Below are 15,196 nucleotides of genomic sequence, written 5' to 3'. Positions count from 1 at the left end.
AATGACAGCTTTGAGCTCTATTTTTGATATTAATAAGCGAAACTGGCCCCTTTCGAAAACATTTTATTCAACCAACCAACCAACCCCAAACTTTTTTAACAGTAGTGCGTAATGTAAATAATCATTAGGTGTTTTCATTCAAAAACAAGAATAGAGAAGAACCTGAAAAAACAGTCAAAGATATTAGTGACCCGTAGAAAGTGCACCATTAAGCAGAGGAACAAAGATGAAACAAACAGACAAAAATCTAGAGCAGGGGTTCTCAAACTGTGGTACATGCACCACTAGTGGTACACAGGCTTCCTTCTAGTGGTACACGGAGGAATCAAATATGTCATATGTACATGCTATGTATATTTCAAAGTTTATCAAAAATCATTTTTGTGTGAATATGATGACAGCCTATAGCCCCTTTCACACATACAGACCTTTCCGGAAAATTACCGGCAATTTTTCGGAAAGGTGTGTATGTGTGAACAGGCCCTTTTTGAAAATACCGGTAAATTCGTTCTGGCTATTTTCCAGGACGAGAATGTGGATGTCTAGAACGTGCTGACTGCTTTAGCCAATCAGAACAGTCAAACGCATTCTCGTCCGCGCGATTTATGAGAATTAAAGCCTTTGAATATTTTCCCAGACACATTTAGCTGCTAGAAGTAGAATGTTCTTCTTAATGCCAACTGTGTAAATAATCATCGATAAGATGCTTATAATAAGCCGCTGTTTGTTTACCTTCAAGCTTTGTGTGTGCCCGTGAAACAGCCGTGAACGCCAGCACACACATATTATGAACATCTTGACATGCGAAAGGGATCCTCCATATGTTTTCATCGAAGTTGTTCACAATACAGATCCATCCACAGAGTTTGTAATGTAGTCAAATGTTTAAAAATACAAGTGCAGCCGTTTAAAGCTCATTTCTGGTTAATGATGTCAGAATTTACCGGTATTTGGGAATGGATGAGTGAATGCTCTTTTCTGGAAAATTTCCGTAACGTCCTCGACTGTGTGAACAGCGCTTTTTTGAATTTACCGGTAAAGTCGTTACGGAAATTTTCCAGATATTTACCGGTATCATTGTGTGAAAGGGGCTTATGTTTCTGAGGTCCAGGCAACATTTCCAGGTGTTAATATATCAGTTACTATATGTAAATACTTTTAAGTTTTTTACTTTTTAAGAACAGTAACCTCTCATTTTTAACTTTTGAAAGCATATTTTGATTTAAATGATGATGTTTATTTTTATTTGTTTGTTTGTTTGTTTTTACATATAGGCATAGTACAGTGTTAATGTTCAAACTATTTATAATGTTAAAAGTGGCTGACAATAATAAATATTTTTAATAGCCATATCACCCTGCAGCCCAAGACCGGTTACTCACGAAGCTAAGCAGGGCTGAGCCTGGTCAGTACCTGGATGGGAGACCACTAGGGAACACTAGGTTGCTGTTGGAAGTGGTGTTAGTGAGGCCAGCAGGGGGCGCTCAACCTGTGGTCTGTATGAGTCCTAATGCCCCAGTAAAAGTGAAGGGGACACTACACTGTCAGTGGGCGCCGTCTTTCGGATGAGACGTTAAACTGAGGTCCTGACTCTCTGTGGTCATTAAAAATCCCATGGCACTTCTCGTGAAAGAGCAGGGGTGTAACCCCGGTGTCCTGGCCAAAGTCCCTCTATCGGCCCATACGATCATGGCCTCCCAATCATCCCCCTCCACTGAATTGGCTCGATCACTGTCTCTACACTCCACCAATAGCTGGTGTGTGGTGAGCGCACTGGCGCCGTTGTCCTGTGGCATCCGTCGCATCATCCAAGTGGATGCTGCGCACTGGTGGTGGTGTGGAGAGACCCCCCTCATGATTGTAAAGCGCTTTGGGTGTATGGCCATACACAATAAATGCGCTATATAAATACACATTACATTACATTACATTTTAATAGGAATTAATCTGCCTGTTTTTTGAACTGTCAGTACTGTAGCTGCTTCATCGGGCCTACTACACTACTGTATTTCAATACTGCTCATTATAGTGGTACTTGGAGAGACAATTCTTTTCTGAGGTGGTACTTGAGAAGCCCTGATCTAGAAAATCTGTCTATCTACAAACTAATTAGGTCCCATTCACACCAGAACAATATTATAAAGATAATTATAAAGTTAACTACATTAATGATAACGGCACGGTGACTCTAGCACTGTCGCCTCACAGCAAGAAGATCGATGGTTTGAGTCCTGGCTGGGTCAGTTGTCATTTCTGTGTGGAGTTTGCATGTTTTCCTCGTGTTGGTGTGGGTTTCCTCCGGGTACTCCGGTTTCCCTCACAGTCTAAACACATGCGCTATACGGAAATTGGATAAACTAAATTGGCCATAGAGTATAAGTGTGTGTGAATGTGAGAGTGTATGGGTGTTTCCCAGTGTTGGGTTGTGGCAGGAAGGGCATCCGCTGTGTAAAACATATGCTGGAATAGTTGACAGTTCATTCCGCTGTGGCGACCACTTATAAATAAGGGACTAAGCCAAAGGAAAATGAATGAATGAGTTATATTAATGGCCACACCAGCTGATGATATGTGGACCACATATGGTTTTATGTTGCATATATTTGTGGGAATAACAATAAATATATTGCACAGGTCAAAATGACACACGTTTCAATTTATGCTAAAAATCACTGGAATATGTAAAGTGCATGCTCCATATAGACATTTGGTGAATTTTCAGTGTACTGCAAACGGCTTTTGTGTTTGACTCATCATTTCAGAAAGGCTTGAATAAACTCCACCACAAATATATGAGATAAGCTTACATGGTATTTTGGATTATTGAGCTGTATTTCAGCTTCATCCGTGTCTGTCTCTATCACTGACTGCTGTTTATCTGACGTAACGCAGGAGAAGCAGACACTCACGTGGGAACCGTGGGCGGGGAGAAGCAGCTCATCTGTATTTAAAGCTACAGGCTACAAAAACAGCTACACAGTACTCAAGACACCAACATGGGCAGATTCTGCAGGATATGATAAATGATCTGATGGGTATTTTGAGCTGAAACATAACAAACACATTCTGGAGACTATCTTGTAAAAGGGGTAAAACATGGTGCTTAAAAAAAAAAAAAGCTTAAATAAAAAGTATTACACAAAAAAAGAAGAAAATTACAGAAATGGACCATGATACCCAAGCAAACATAGAGGTTAAAAGGAAAATAAAACCCTGGTGTAATATCATAAACCCATGTAAACCTTTACAGAGCAATAAAAGAGATAAAGCCAGAAGTGATTTAAGAGAGCAAAGAGCACAAGGGTTCAAAAGTTACCTCAGCAACAAAGACTACAATGACAATATCTTTCTTCTGTGCAGTGGAAAGGTCAAAAAGCAGAGATTGGAGTGTGTTCACTAGATAACTCTGTTTCTGCCTGTGAACTGTGGGCACGCCGAACACCATAGACACTGTGTGAACAGTTAAAACTGAGTGTCAGCTTGTCCTCCTATGGTGATTGCATTACAGTGTTTAAATACAGTCAAATAACCTGTTGGTATACATACAGTAGAAAACAGTTGAAGTCAGAATTATTAGCCCCCTTTGAATTTTTTCTCTTTTTTTAAACATTCCACAAATTATGTTTGTCAGAAAAAGGAAATTAGCACAGTATGTCTGATAATATTTTTTCTTCTGGAGAAAGTCTTATTTGTTTTATTTCGGCTAGAATAAAAGCAGTTATACATTTTTTTAAAAACATTTTATGGTCAATATTATTAGCCCCCTTTAAGCTATGTTTTTTCAAGCCTACAGAACAAACCATCATTATACAATAACTTGCCTAATTAGCCTAACCTGCCTAGTTAACCTAATTAACCTAGTTAAGCCTTTAAATGTCACTTTAAGCTGTATAGAAGTGTCTTGAAAAATATCTAGTCAAATATTATTTACTGTCATCATGGCAAAGATAAAATAAATCAGTTATTAGAGATGAGTTATTAAAACCATTATGTTTAGAAATGTGTTGAGAAAAAAAATCTGCTCTCCGTTAAACAGAAATTGGGGAAAAATAAACAGGGGGGGCGAATAATTCTGACTTCAACTGTGTATATAACATTAGATTTGCAGGGCTTGCAATGCATTCAGAAGTTAATATGCATGATATATTTGCTTTTCGTTACCATCATCATCTTATTTATTTATTTATTTGTTTGTTTCATTTAATTTATAACTACACTGTAAAAAACGATCCACAAATTAGTCATAAGTATATCCGTAATATCTGTAAACTATCCGTAAATATTAAATAAAACATTTATTTATGCATTTGAATTGCATTATGAGAGCTTGATCTTTCTACCAACAAATTTTAACCTTGAAAAGTTTTAAAAAGAGACTTTTATTAGCATTTTTAATAGTTTAATGAGCTATATGGGGTATATGCCGAAGCATGCTAATAGGACTTTTAATTTGCCAGTAACCTGGATTAAGCGCTTCCGGCGAATTGAATGCCAATGCAAAATCCGGTGCATTTAAGGTCTGTTTTCTTTAAAAATCAGCGATCTCCACTAGCTGAGTAATATCCGATTTAAAGTGGGTCTCAGATTGTACAAGAAACAGTGCATTAAATGACATTTTCCCCACCATATCTTTATAATATGAGCATTTATTTTACCCCGGTATATTCAATGAAGCTTCTGCGTTAGCCTGCCGATTCTGACGGGCGCGTGCGAGTAAACGGCTTTTTGTCTCGTTTTACGCTTGAGCAACTAAATAAATGCTACAGTTTATTTAACTGAATGTATTTTAATGACATTACAACATCGATGCTGTATAAGGAACCGTATAAAATGGAAAAAAGTTCACAATAACAGGTCACCGGAAGTGTATCAGCATGGGAACTGCACTAGCTCGGCATATACCCAATTATTTGGTTTGGTGTTGTATATTACACTACAGAAATGTTGTAATAAACTGCCAGCAAATTTTCTGCTATTTCACAGACGTATTTCTCCATTACTTCTTATACATTATATCAGTGGTTCTCAAACTTTTTTCACCAAGTACCACCTCAGAAAAACGTCACTTCACGTACCACTATAATGACCGGTATTAAAATACAGTAGTGTAGTTGACCTAATTAAGCAGCTAAAGCTCTGCACAGTTCAAAAACAAAGCATATTAATTACTATTATTACGCATACTTATTATTGTCAGCCACTTTAACCATTGTCACTATTCTTTAAAAGTAAGAAAACTGCCGTACTTAAATGTAAAGTATTATCATTAAGTATCCTATTGATAATTCTCATGTTTACAAGCCTTTTTGCACTATATACGGTTCGATCTGCACAACTCTGGTTTGCACTCATTGCCATATGCCCTTAATGTTTTTGTATTGTATTGTATTGTACTGATTACAATTTTTATTCTTTCTTTTTTATTATTCTTTAGATTACAGTTTATGTATATATTCAGATTACATTTTATGTATATATTAAGACTCAATTTTAGGTAAATATTTAGATTACATTTTATGTATAATTGTATTTATTGTAAATTCTTTTTTTAAAACTTCTTTAAAACTTTTTGCATTAACATTATATGTTAGGCACCTAGGGTCTGAGAATAACGTAATTTCGATTCTCTATATGTCCTGTATATGTGGTTGAATTGACAATAAAGCTGACTTTGACTCATCAAAACCTTAAAATGTTGCTTGGACCTCATAAATAGAGGCCATATTTCATTCATATTCATCTCTTTATGATAAATTTTGAAATATAAGTTGTGTTTACATATAACTTATTTGCATATCTTTGAAATCTAAACATTAAGGGCTCTATTTTGCGGTCCATGCGCAGAGCGCAAAACGCAGGGCGCAAACGCTTTCAGGGCCTGTCAGAACGCGTTTTTGCTAATTTACGGACGAGAAAATGCGCTTTGCGCCAAGGTGCATGGGCTAAAAGGGTTGAGTTTATTTTCTTAATGAGTTATAGGTGTGTTTTGAGAATAAACCAATTAGAGTCTCATCTCCCATTCCCTTTAAGAGCCAGCTGTGTCGTGCCAAGAGCGCATTCGCTATTTACAGGACGCAAAGTAAGTCTAAGTGGAAAAAATGAGCATTTCACAAGCAAACAGTTCACAGTTAACAGTTTATTAACAGAAAACTGTTAAACAGAGCATCTACTGCGTGAGAATGAGAGATAATGGATCTACTTTCACATTCGCTCTTGGATAGGGAAACCTTTACGCACAGACATCAATTAGTCTATAAATAATTAGTTGTGTTTGTTAAGCGCAAAGATTTGTTTCAAAACTATTTCTAAACTCAGTTCTAATTTCCAGCAAATGAATAAATGAACAATAATGACCAAGTGTGGTCAAAATACTGAGTTATTTCCAAATACACCTGCCATGCCCCATATGGTCTAAAACCTGACAGGTGGACAAATCTAAGCTTGTTTTTAATAAAACAAATATAAATATCGATATATTAAATAATCCTGCTAATAATAATAACATTATACAAAAGCAAATTGTTATAAATGAACTGAAAAAGCCTCCCGAGATGAAGAAGACATAAAAGCAGTGATTTTTCATATTTATGCTAGAAAATAATAATGTTTTGTAATATTTTAATCCTTTATATTTATATTCTATATCTATTCTTATTATATCCTATATATATCCTTAATATTTACATGTTTTCATATGTAAAGATATTTGCCTATTGCTCTCTTGTGTGTATTAAGCAGTGTGTAAGCGAGGCGCAACTCTGCGCCGGAGTTTAGACCGGGTTAGTTTTGGTCTAATGAAAAATCTATTATAGTTTCTCAAAATAGCAACGCGCCAGCGGTCCGCCTCAGAACGCCTTCCTTTTTAGACCAGAACGCCTATGGGCAGACAAATGAGCGCTAATGCATTTGCTATTTAAACAGCGTAGCGCAACGCCTCAAAACGACTCTTGCGGCAAGCTGAAACTACCAAAAGACTATTGCGCCGCGTCTTGCGCCACATTGCGCCGGGTGTATGATAGGGCCCTAACATGTATATTAAATGTTCCAATTGGATTTAGAAATTAGATCTGCTTACTGCGCATGGGCTTCAAATGATAGAATACATAACAAACATTAGACAATTGAAAATAAAATAAAAGGTTTAGTCTATTAAAATCAATTTACTGATCACATCTGTGTTATCAGACATGTTAAAGGGTTAAAATAGTGATTCCTCCGCGTACCACTAGAAGGAAGCCTGTGTACCACTAGTGGTACCACAGTTTGAGAACCACTGCATTATATTATTTCAAACTACCAATATGTCAGTAAAAGTTACTCTGTTAAACTGTAGAGTTGAATTTTCAGCATCAAAAAGTGGACATAGCAGAGATCAACATCCCATAATGCAATTCACAACCAGAAATAAACCGAATAAACTCTTTAATGCAATAATTTAGGACCAACTTTTTTCAAGCACAACGACAGCTAAATGTTTCACATTGGTGAGGTTTTGCATTAAACCACACCACAGCATGTGTACATCACGATGACAACACTGCAATTCAAAGAAACCTCACCTTCTTCCTTTGCATATGCCTTCAAGGGGATTATGCTAATATTTCAAACGCTGATGTAAATGTTTAGGGGAGCAATAGATACAGGTCAGTGTGATTTAAGCAAGTCTATGTTAAATCTCTTTTACACAATATGTCCAATTTCTGCATTGCAAAACAAAACAAAGCAAACTCAAAAATGCAAATGTTTGACAGACCTCCCTTGCGTCGTCTGCCCAGGTGAACGATGGGTTTCAGACTGTCCTTGTGCTCTTTCAGGTGAGGTAAATACACCAGTGCATTCGGCTGCGAAGGCAAGAGCAGACGAAGAACTCGCTCTTCTAATATAGCTGAAAGGCAGATAAAACAAAATATGACAGACTTGCATTGGACATTTTAAAGTTGAATAAAGATAAAACAGAAATTCTTATTGTGGGCAAAAAACCTGAGCGAGAGAGGATTGAAGCAGAACTGTGTTCTTTAGGTTGACAATCCAAAAAAGAATTAAAGAACCTGGGTGTTATTTTCGATTGTGATCTTAACTTTAAATCTCATATTAATCAAGATACAAAAACATGTTTTTATCACTGAAGAAATGTTGCCAAAATTCATTCTTCCCTATCTTTTGATGATGCTAAGAAATTAATTCATGCTTTTATTTTCTCTCGGCTTGATTATTGCAATGCTATCTATACTGGTCTACCTAAGGGTTCTACAATGAAGTTGCAATTGATACAAAAAGCAGCAGCCAGAGTTTTAATGAAAGTAAAGAAACGAGAGCACATTACACCAGTATTAATAGAATCACACTGGTTGCCTGTGCACCAAAGGATAGATTTTAAGATTCTTTTATTAGTGTATAAAGCACTACACAACATGACACCTTCCTACATTTCCGAGTGTTTAACAAAATATAATCCAAACCGTTTGCTACGCTCTTCTAGTGCTGGACTTTTAGAATTTTATCCTGTAAACCTGATGCAATCTGGCGGCACTTCTTTTAGCCATTATGCTCCAAAAATTTGGAACTGTCTCCCCCTTGAAGTGAAAGAATCCCCAAGTATTCATGTTTTTAAAAAGCGTGTTAAGACACATCTTTTTAAAATTGCGTATGATTAAACAAGTTTGTTAGGTGTACACATTTTATCTATTTTGTTGTAGGTTAATGTATGTAATGTATGGTGTGTGCTTGCATATGTAAGGACTATTGTGTGTGTGATCATGTTGATATATACTTATATTTTGTGTACATGAATGCTTTTATTTCAGTATATGTGATAAGTTTTTGTGGTCTATTTTAATGCTTTTGTTGTTGTTTGTGAGGCACTTTGAGTTGCATGTATGTTGGAAAAGTGCTATACAAATAAAGTTTATTATTATTATTATTACTAATTGGCCATTTACATGAAAATTTCAGCAAAAACAAAAATTAACTTAATATACAGATGAAGTTAGAATTATTAGCCCTATTTTCTTTCTTTTTCAAAAATTTCCCAAATGATGTTTAACAGATTTAGGCATTTTTTACAGTATTTCCTATAATGTTTTTTCTTCTGGAGAAAGTCTTACTTGTTTTATTTTGGCTAGAATAAAAGCAGTTATTAATTTTTTAATAAACCATTTTAAGGTCAATATTATTAGCCCCCTTCGATTGTCTACAGAACAAATCACTGTTATTGGCCTCCGCAGACGAGTGGGCGCTGCCATTTGAATCTTTTTGGCACAAGACTTCCGGTCTCATTCACTTCCATTCATTTTTAGACATTAAAAACTGCTCGTTTCGCTGTTTGATGTTGCAAACTGATATTTCCTTGTTATATTATTCTACTTGGTCTGTATAGTCATGCAAACATTTGTTTGTAGAGCAAGTAGTTTGACCGTTTTTTGCCGTTTATTATTCCTTGTCATTTCTCCCATAGGCGACTGAAACGGAAGTTCTAAGACAATCGCGAAAACAGGCGCACTTCCGCATTTTAGAATAAGGTCAATACAATGACAGCATGCGAAATCGCCTACTACTTAGTAGGTAATGCATTTGAATTTAAATGTAATAGAAAATTGTGTTCTGTACAGTATGAATGTGAGAACTCGGATGTACTACATCCGCCATTTTTGTCATCATCAAATGACCAACCCACGTCAGCTGCATCACTTCACTCCCATTTAAGAATTCTCTCACGGTGCATCATGGCATAGTATATCGTGCATCAGATGCGCACTTCAGAATCTCGCTGGAAGTAGTAGGTCATCAGGGTACTTCTCACATACTGTTTCTCGAATTCTATGAGTTCGGACATACTACTTGGCTCGAATACTAGGGATGTAACAATATTGTAAATACCGTCATACCGCAATAGCAATTTTTTTCAATATTACCGTAGGCGCATGACTCAATAAAACTGTATTTCTGAGAAAAGTTTGCTCAGGCGAATGAAGCGAACGGGAGGTAGCGGGAACTACAATTCCCATCAGCCTAGGCGTGGCCATCATCCTTTGCGATCTGTTGTCACTACAGATCCAGTAATGCGGAAATGGAGTGTGTTGCTAGTAGCGGGGAAGAAAAAGAGCTGGAAATGATCGAACCTAAAGCGGGTTTTAAATCGGATGTGTGGAAGCATTTCGGTTTCTTTCTAAAAAGATACGAAAAAGGAGAAAAGGTGACAGACAATGAAAAAAAACAGTATGCAGGCACTGCCAGACTGTGGTGAAATACAAGTCGGGGAATACGACTAAAAACCGCAAAGAGACCTCTTTCTCACTCATGGCTTGTCCTCTCAAGTGGTGGAAAGACAATGCACAATGTTACCCACTGCTGTCAACCTTGGCTAAATCATATCTCTCTGTCCCAGAAACCTCAGTCCCAAATGAGAGGGGTTTTTTTCTATTGCAGGGGACATGCCCAGAGATCCCAGCTTTTACCAGATTATAGTTATATGATAATTTTCCTTAAAAAACCCATCTCTATCTAAGTGAGTGAGTGATTAAATATTGAATGTGATGAGTTTTCAACAATACTAAATTAAAACAATTTTTTTTATATATGGTTTAATAGTTTTTTGTTATTAAAATGGAAAAATTTAAGTTCCTGTTTCGAAACTTACAGATAGATGGCTAATTTGTATGTCATTGATATGTTCAATGCAAAGGTAAATAAACACTTTTGGCACTTTTTTCGAATCTTTTCATTAGTTTTGTTTTTCCTGTAAATTATTCAATAAATACCGTACCGTGCCATTCATACCGAGGTATTACCGTACCGTGAAATTCTGATACCGTTACATCCCCATCGAATACTGTTTTTTTTAGTGTACTATATAGTAGAGCTGCACGATTCAGGGTAAAATGAGAATCACATTAATATTAGAAGTTGTGGGAAGACAAATACACCCTGGGCCTATTTTAGTTATATTTGGTGTCAGTGACGATGCAGATTTATCTAATAATCAGCGTACAGTGATTATATTTATAACCCTTTTGGCACGTAAACTGATTTTACTAAATTGGAAATGAAAAGATCCTCCACGTTGCTCCACACCAGGGGTAACCAACCTTTATGAAACTGAGAGCTACTTCTTGGGTACCGATTGATGTGGAGGGCTACCAGTTTGATAAACACTTCTCAAATAACAAATTTGCTCAATTTACTTTTAATTATACTTTATGTTTTTGGTAATAATTAATAATATTCATCCATGTGAAGACATTGATCATGTTAATGATCTCACAAAAGTTATCAACAATGATTTAACAGGGTAGGAAATACCCTGTATTTAATATATCAATGTGCAACACTTTATTTTTATATATCTATGCAAATATTTACGTTTTTAAATGATTACTTCTATATTAGATGAAGCTTACTGGTAAGTGGCGCTATGGTGAGCTACTTTTTAGAACAGGCCTGTGGGCAACACATGAGATCCTCGCGGGCTATCTGGTGCCCGCGGGCACCATGTTGGTGACCCCTGCTCCACACTAATAATGGATGTTGTGTTTTGTCTGCAACTTAAGAAGCCAAGGCTTTCCCTAAAAAATAAAACAAAGAATTTCCATGTAATATGGAATCCATTTATTGAATACTTTAACAAGAGAGCAGTGATTAAAAGCCTGAAAACAGTTGATGATTTATATGGACAAGGGGCACTGTATTCATTTCATGAAAGACAAATTCAATCTATTAGATAAAGGGGATTTCTGGAAATATATACAGCTGCATAGTAGTATAAGATCCGTGGGATATAAGCCAGGAGCAGAAGAAAGTGTTTTATTAGGGTTTCTAAATATGCCAGAGTCGGTGCAAACCACATATTTTGTTTATAAGATTGCTGGAAATAACATGTATCTATAAAGTGATCATTTCAGAATTATTTGGGAGAAAGACCTGGAGGTGGAATTTGAAGAGAGGGAATGAGAGGCAGTAGTTTCTGGTATAGGGGGTACTGTGAGAGATGTTAGGAGTAAACTCATACATTACAAGATAATTAATCAATATTACTGGACCCTAGTAATACTGCAAAGAATAGGATTAATGAAAATAACCACTGTTGGAAATGTGGTCATTCTAGGGGCACTTTTTTTTACATGTAAAGTGGAGCTGTCATATGGTGGCTCCATTCTGGACAAGAGTTATTCAAAACCTAGAGAAATGGCTGGGACAACCTTTACCTTATTCCACAAGAGTCTGTCTTCTTGGTGATACATCCACTTTACAGAACAGAATATCTAAAGCACAGGCATGGGCTAGTCGTCGCAGGATGCATTATTGCTGTGAGACTGGTGCTGAACTCAGATACTCCCTGTTTTAAGGATCGGATTGAACTGATGACTTCTACTGCATCATGTGAACGCATGTTGGCAAGAGTTCAGGACTCCACCCATACTTTTAATCAGAAATGGGGTAGCTTTTTGCAATATTTGGAGAGCACACGAAAAGAAAATTGAAGGGTTGTCAATTTGACAGTCTGTTATATTGTTTTGTATTATTTTATATTTGTTATAATTTTTGTTTTGCTATTATTTTTATTATAATTGGTTGATATTATTTTCCTGAATGTTGATTTTGTATTGTGAATTTTATGTTGTGTGGGGTATAAAGGTTCAAAATAAAATAATAAAGTTCAATTACAAAAGAAAAATACAAGAGAGCAGTGACTGAACTTTAGTAAAACACTTCAAATATCCCCCCTTATATAGTTCTTTAATTTCTTTATTTTATTTTTATTTTTTTCTCTCTTTCTCTTCTTCTTTCTTTTTTTTTCTTCCCCCACATTTCTCTGTTTTTTAGTTATCTCATACATATAATAGTAAGGTGATGCTACACCTTTGTGTTTAAAAGGAAAAAAGTATACGTATGAAAAAGTTATCACTTGTACTGATGTTAAAAAATAAATAAAGAGAATGTTTAAAAAAATGAGAATCAAAATTTTTTTGCTTAAAGTAAAGATCAGGATTTTCTCATGATTCTATAGATGTAAAATAAAGATTAATACGAGTTGGCTATTATTATTGTTATCCTCAAACAACAACAATAATATTATGTGTAGCTCTGCTGTTGGTTAAAATGCTAAATTTTGAATAGACTTTGAATGGTGGACTTGAACAGACTTTAAATGTGTCCTGGTCATTAATTCACAGTAAAGTAATGACATCAGAATACAACTATTCATAATTCTGAAGTTGAATTATGATATATGCTTGCAATCTATCATTGACAACATTATTAGTCCATATTTTCACTGGTAAAATCAGACATTTGTCATTATCAGATTCCCTCCTGCATTATATGGACTAGAGTAGTTATAATGACACTGTTAAACATTTATTCTCATGTACAACACTCTGTGTTCGCCTTGACATAAAAACATTAAATGCTTGTCGCAATCATGACTCTAAAATGCGATAAGATAATTTAAATGATGTGCGTGCTTTTGGTTTTATTTTCACTGCCAAGTTCTGTTTATACATCACGCGCGGCTCCAAAACGATCACTTTGTGCCCAGGGCTGGCGCGTCCATAGAGGCGACCTAGGTGGCCTCCTAGGGCGGTAGAATAGAAAGGGCAGCGTCCCCGACACTACCCTCACCTCTCGCGCCCTCAGTTATATCCGCATCTAGGACGGCGTCCGCGACACTTCCCTTATCACCCGCGCCCTCAGTTATATCCGTGTCTAGGTTTGCAGAATAAAGAGGGCGGCGTCAGCGACATCACCCCACCCTCTTCACTTTAGGGTTGTGAGCGGCGTGACCATCCTTTGCCGAGAGCGGCAGTTCAGCTTGCTCCGGCCCTGTCTGTGCACAAAATTTTGGGTGAATTATACCTTATAAATACAGCGACTCTTTCAACACCATTAGGAGGCATCTACGTTGCTGAACAACGCATGTAAAAGAATGTTAAGACTTGTGCGACCGCCTTTGCTTCTCTCCTGAACTTGAAAATATGATTGGCAGAATCGTAGAATCTTTTTTCGATTAATCGTGCAGCAAAACTATATAGTATGGAGGTACGCGATTTCGGACGCAGCCAATGACTTGCTTAATTACCCTAACTTGCCTGATTAACCTAGTAAAGCCTTTAAATGTCACTTTAAATTGTATAGAATTATTATTATTATCACTCCACACCACCACCAGTGTGCAGCATCCACTTGGATGATGCAACGGCAGCCACAGGACAACAGCGCCAGTGCGCTCACTACACACCAGCTATTGGTGGAGTGTAGAGACAGTGATAGAGCCAAATTCAGTGAATGGGGATGATTGGGAGGCCATGATCGTAAAGGCCAATTGAGGGACTTTGGCCAGGACTTCAGGGTTACACCCCTGCTCTTTTACAAGAAGTGCCATGGGAAATTTAATGACCACAGAGAGTCAGGACCTCAGTTTAACGTCTCATCCGAAAGACGGCGCTCACTGACATTATAGTGTCCCCTTCACTCTTACTGGGGTATTAGGACTCACACAGACCACAGGTTGAGCGCCCCCTGCTGGCCTCTCTAACACAGCTCCATTAAATGTTAATGATTAAAGTCTTGTGTAAAAGCTTAATTTACAATGTGTATTTTCAGTGGCGTAGCGCAAAATGCGGAGGCCCCCCTGCAGGGATCGCTGACGGGGCCCCCTGATGAAGAGGAGGGGGGGGTACGTCATACGTCAATTTGCATATCACTGACGTCATCACGTTTTACCTTTTCTGTTTGTTTAACAGCCTATGGTTAATAAAGGGGTATTTATAATTGCACTACACTTTATATAAGCATGTTTATTTAACTAAATGTATTGCTGTTTGAATACAGTATATCATTATAGATGTGTAGTGAATGTGCAGTAATCTCTCATATGTAATAAACTCAGACAAGTTCAGAAATTGTCACTAAAATATCTGTGATTGTGAACAAGAAAAGAATAAACGGTCCAATTAAATTGTTAAAATAAAGTAGAAGCAGATCGGTTTGACTGTACAAGGGAAATACCTTCACACTGCCTGTGCTAAATCATTTGTCGTCGGTACGCAGAGGGGTGATCTGCTCTCGGGCTGCAGGTGGGAGAGGCTGCGGTACGAGGACTGACTGGGCCGCCTGTCAGTGCTGTGAGGCGGGGGAGGGGCCGGCGGCATCACACGCAGTTCGTTGAGAAGAGTAGGGACGGTACAGTATGGACAAATGA

General features: G+C 37.1%; 1 protein-coding gene across 2 annotated transcripts in view; it reads right to left on the bottom strand.

Moving 5' to 3' along the window:
* zgc:154054 overlaps nucleotides 1-15,196 on the bottom strand; it is a 61,751-nt gene that overhangs the window by 42,599 nt on the left and 3,956 nt on the right. For both annotated transcript variants that reach the window (XM_073921672.1, NM_001077724.1), the window contains 2 exon segments: nucleotides 7,754-7,885; nucleotides 3,317-3,450 (listed from right to left, as the gene is read on the bottom strand). In XM_073921672.1, coding sequence (XP_073777773.1) covers nucleotides 3,317-3,450; nucleotides 7,754-7,885 — 266 coding nt within the window.

The sequence above is a fragment of the Danio rerio genome, chromosome 14, assembly GCF_049306965.1.
Source record: "Danio rerio strain Tuebingen ecotype United States chromosome 14, GRCz12tu, whole genome shotgun sequence".
Classification (NCBI taxonomy): domain Eukaryota; kingdom Metazoa; phylum Chordata; class Actinopteri; order Cypriniformes; family Danionidae; genus Danio; species Danio rerio.
The sequence above is the reverse complement of the archived record's forward strand: the minus strand, read 5'-3'. Positions and strand labels throughout refer to the sequence as shown.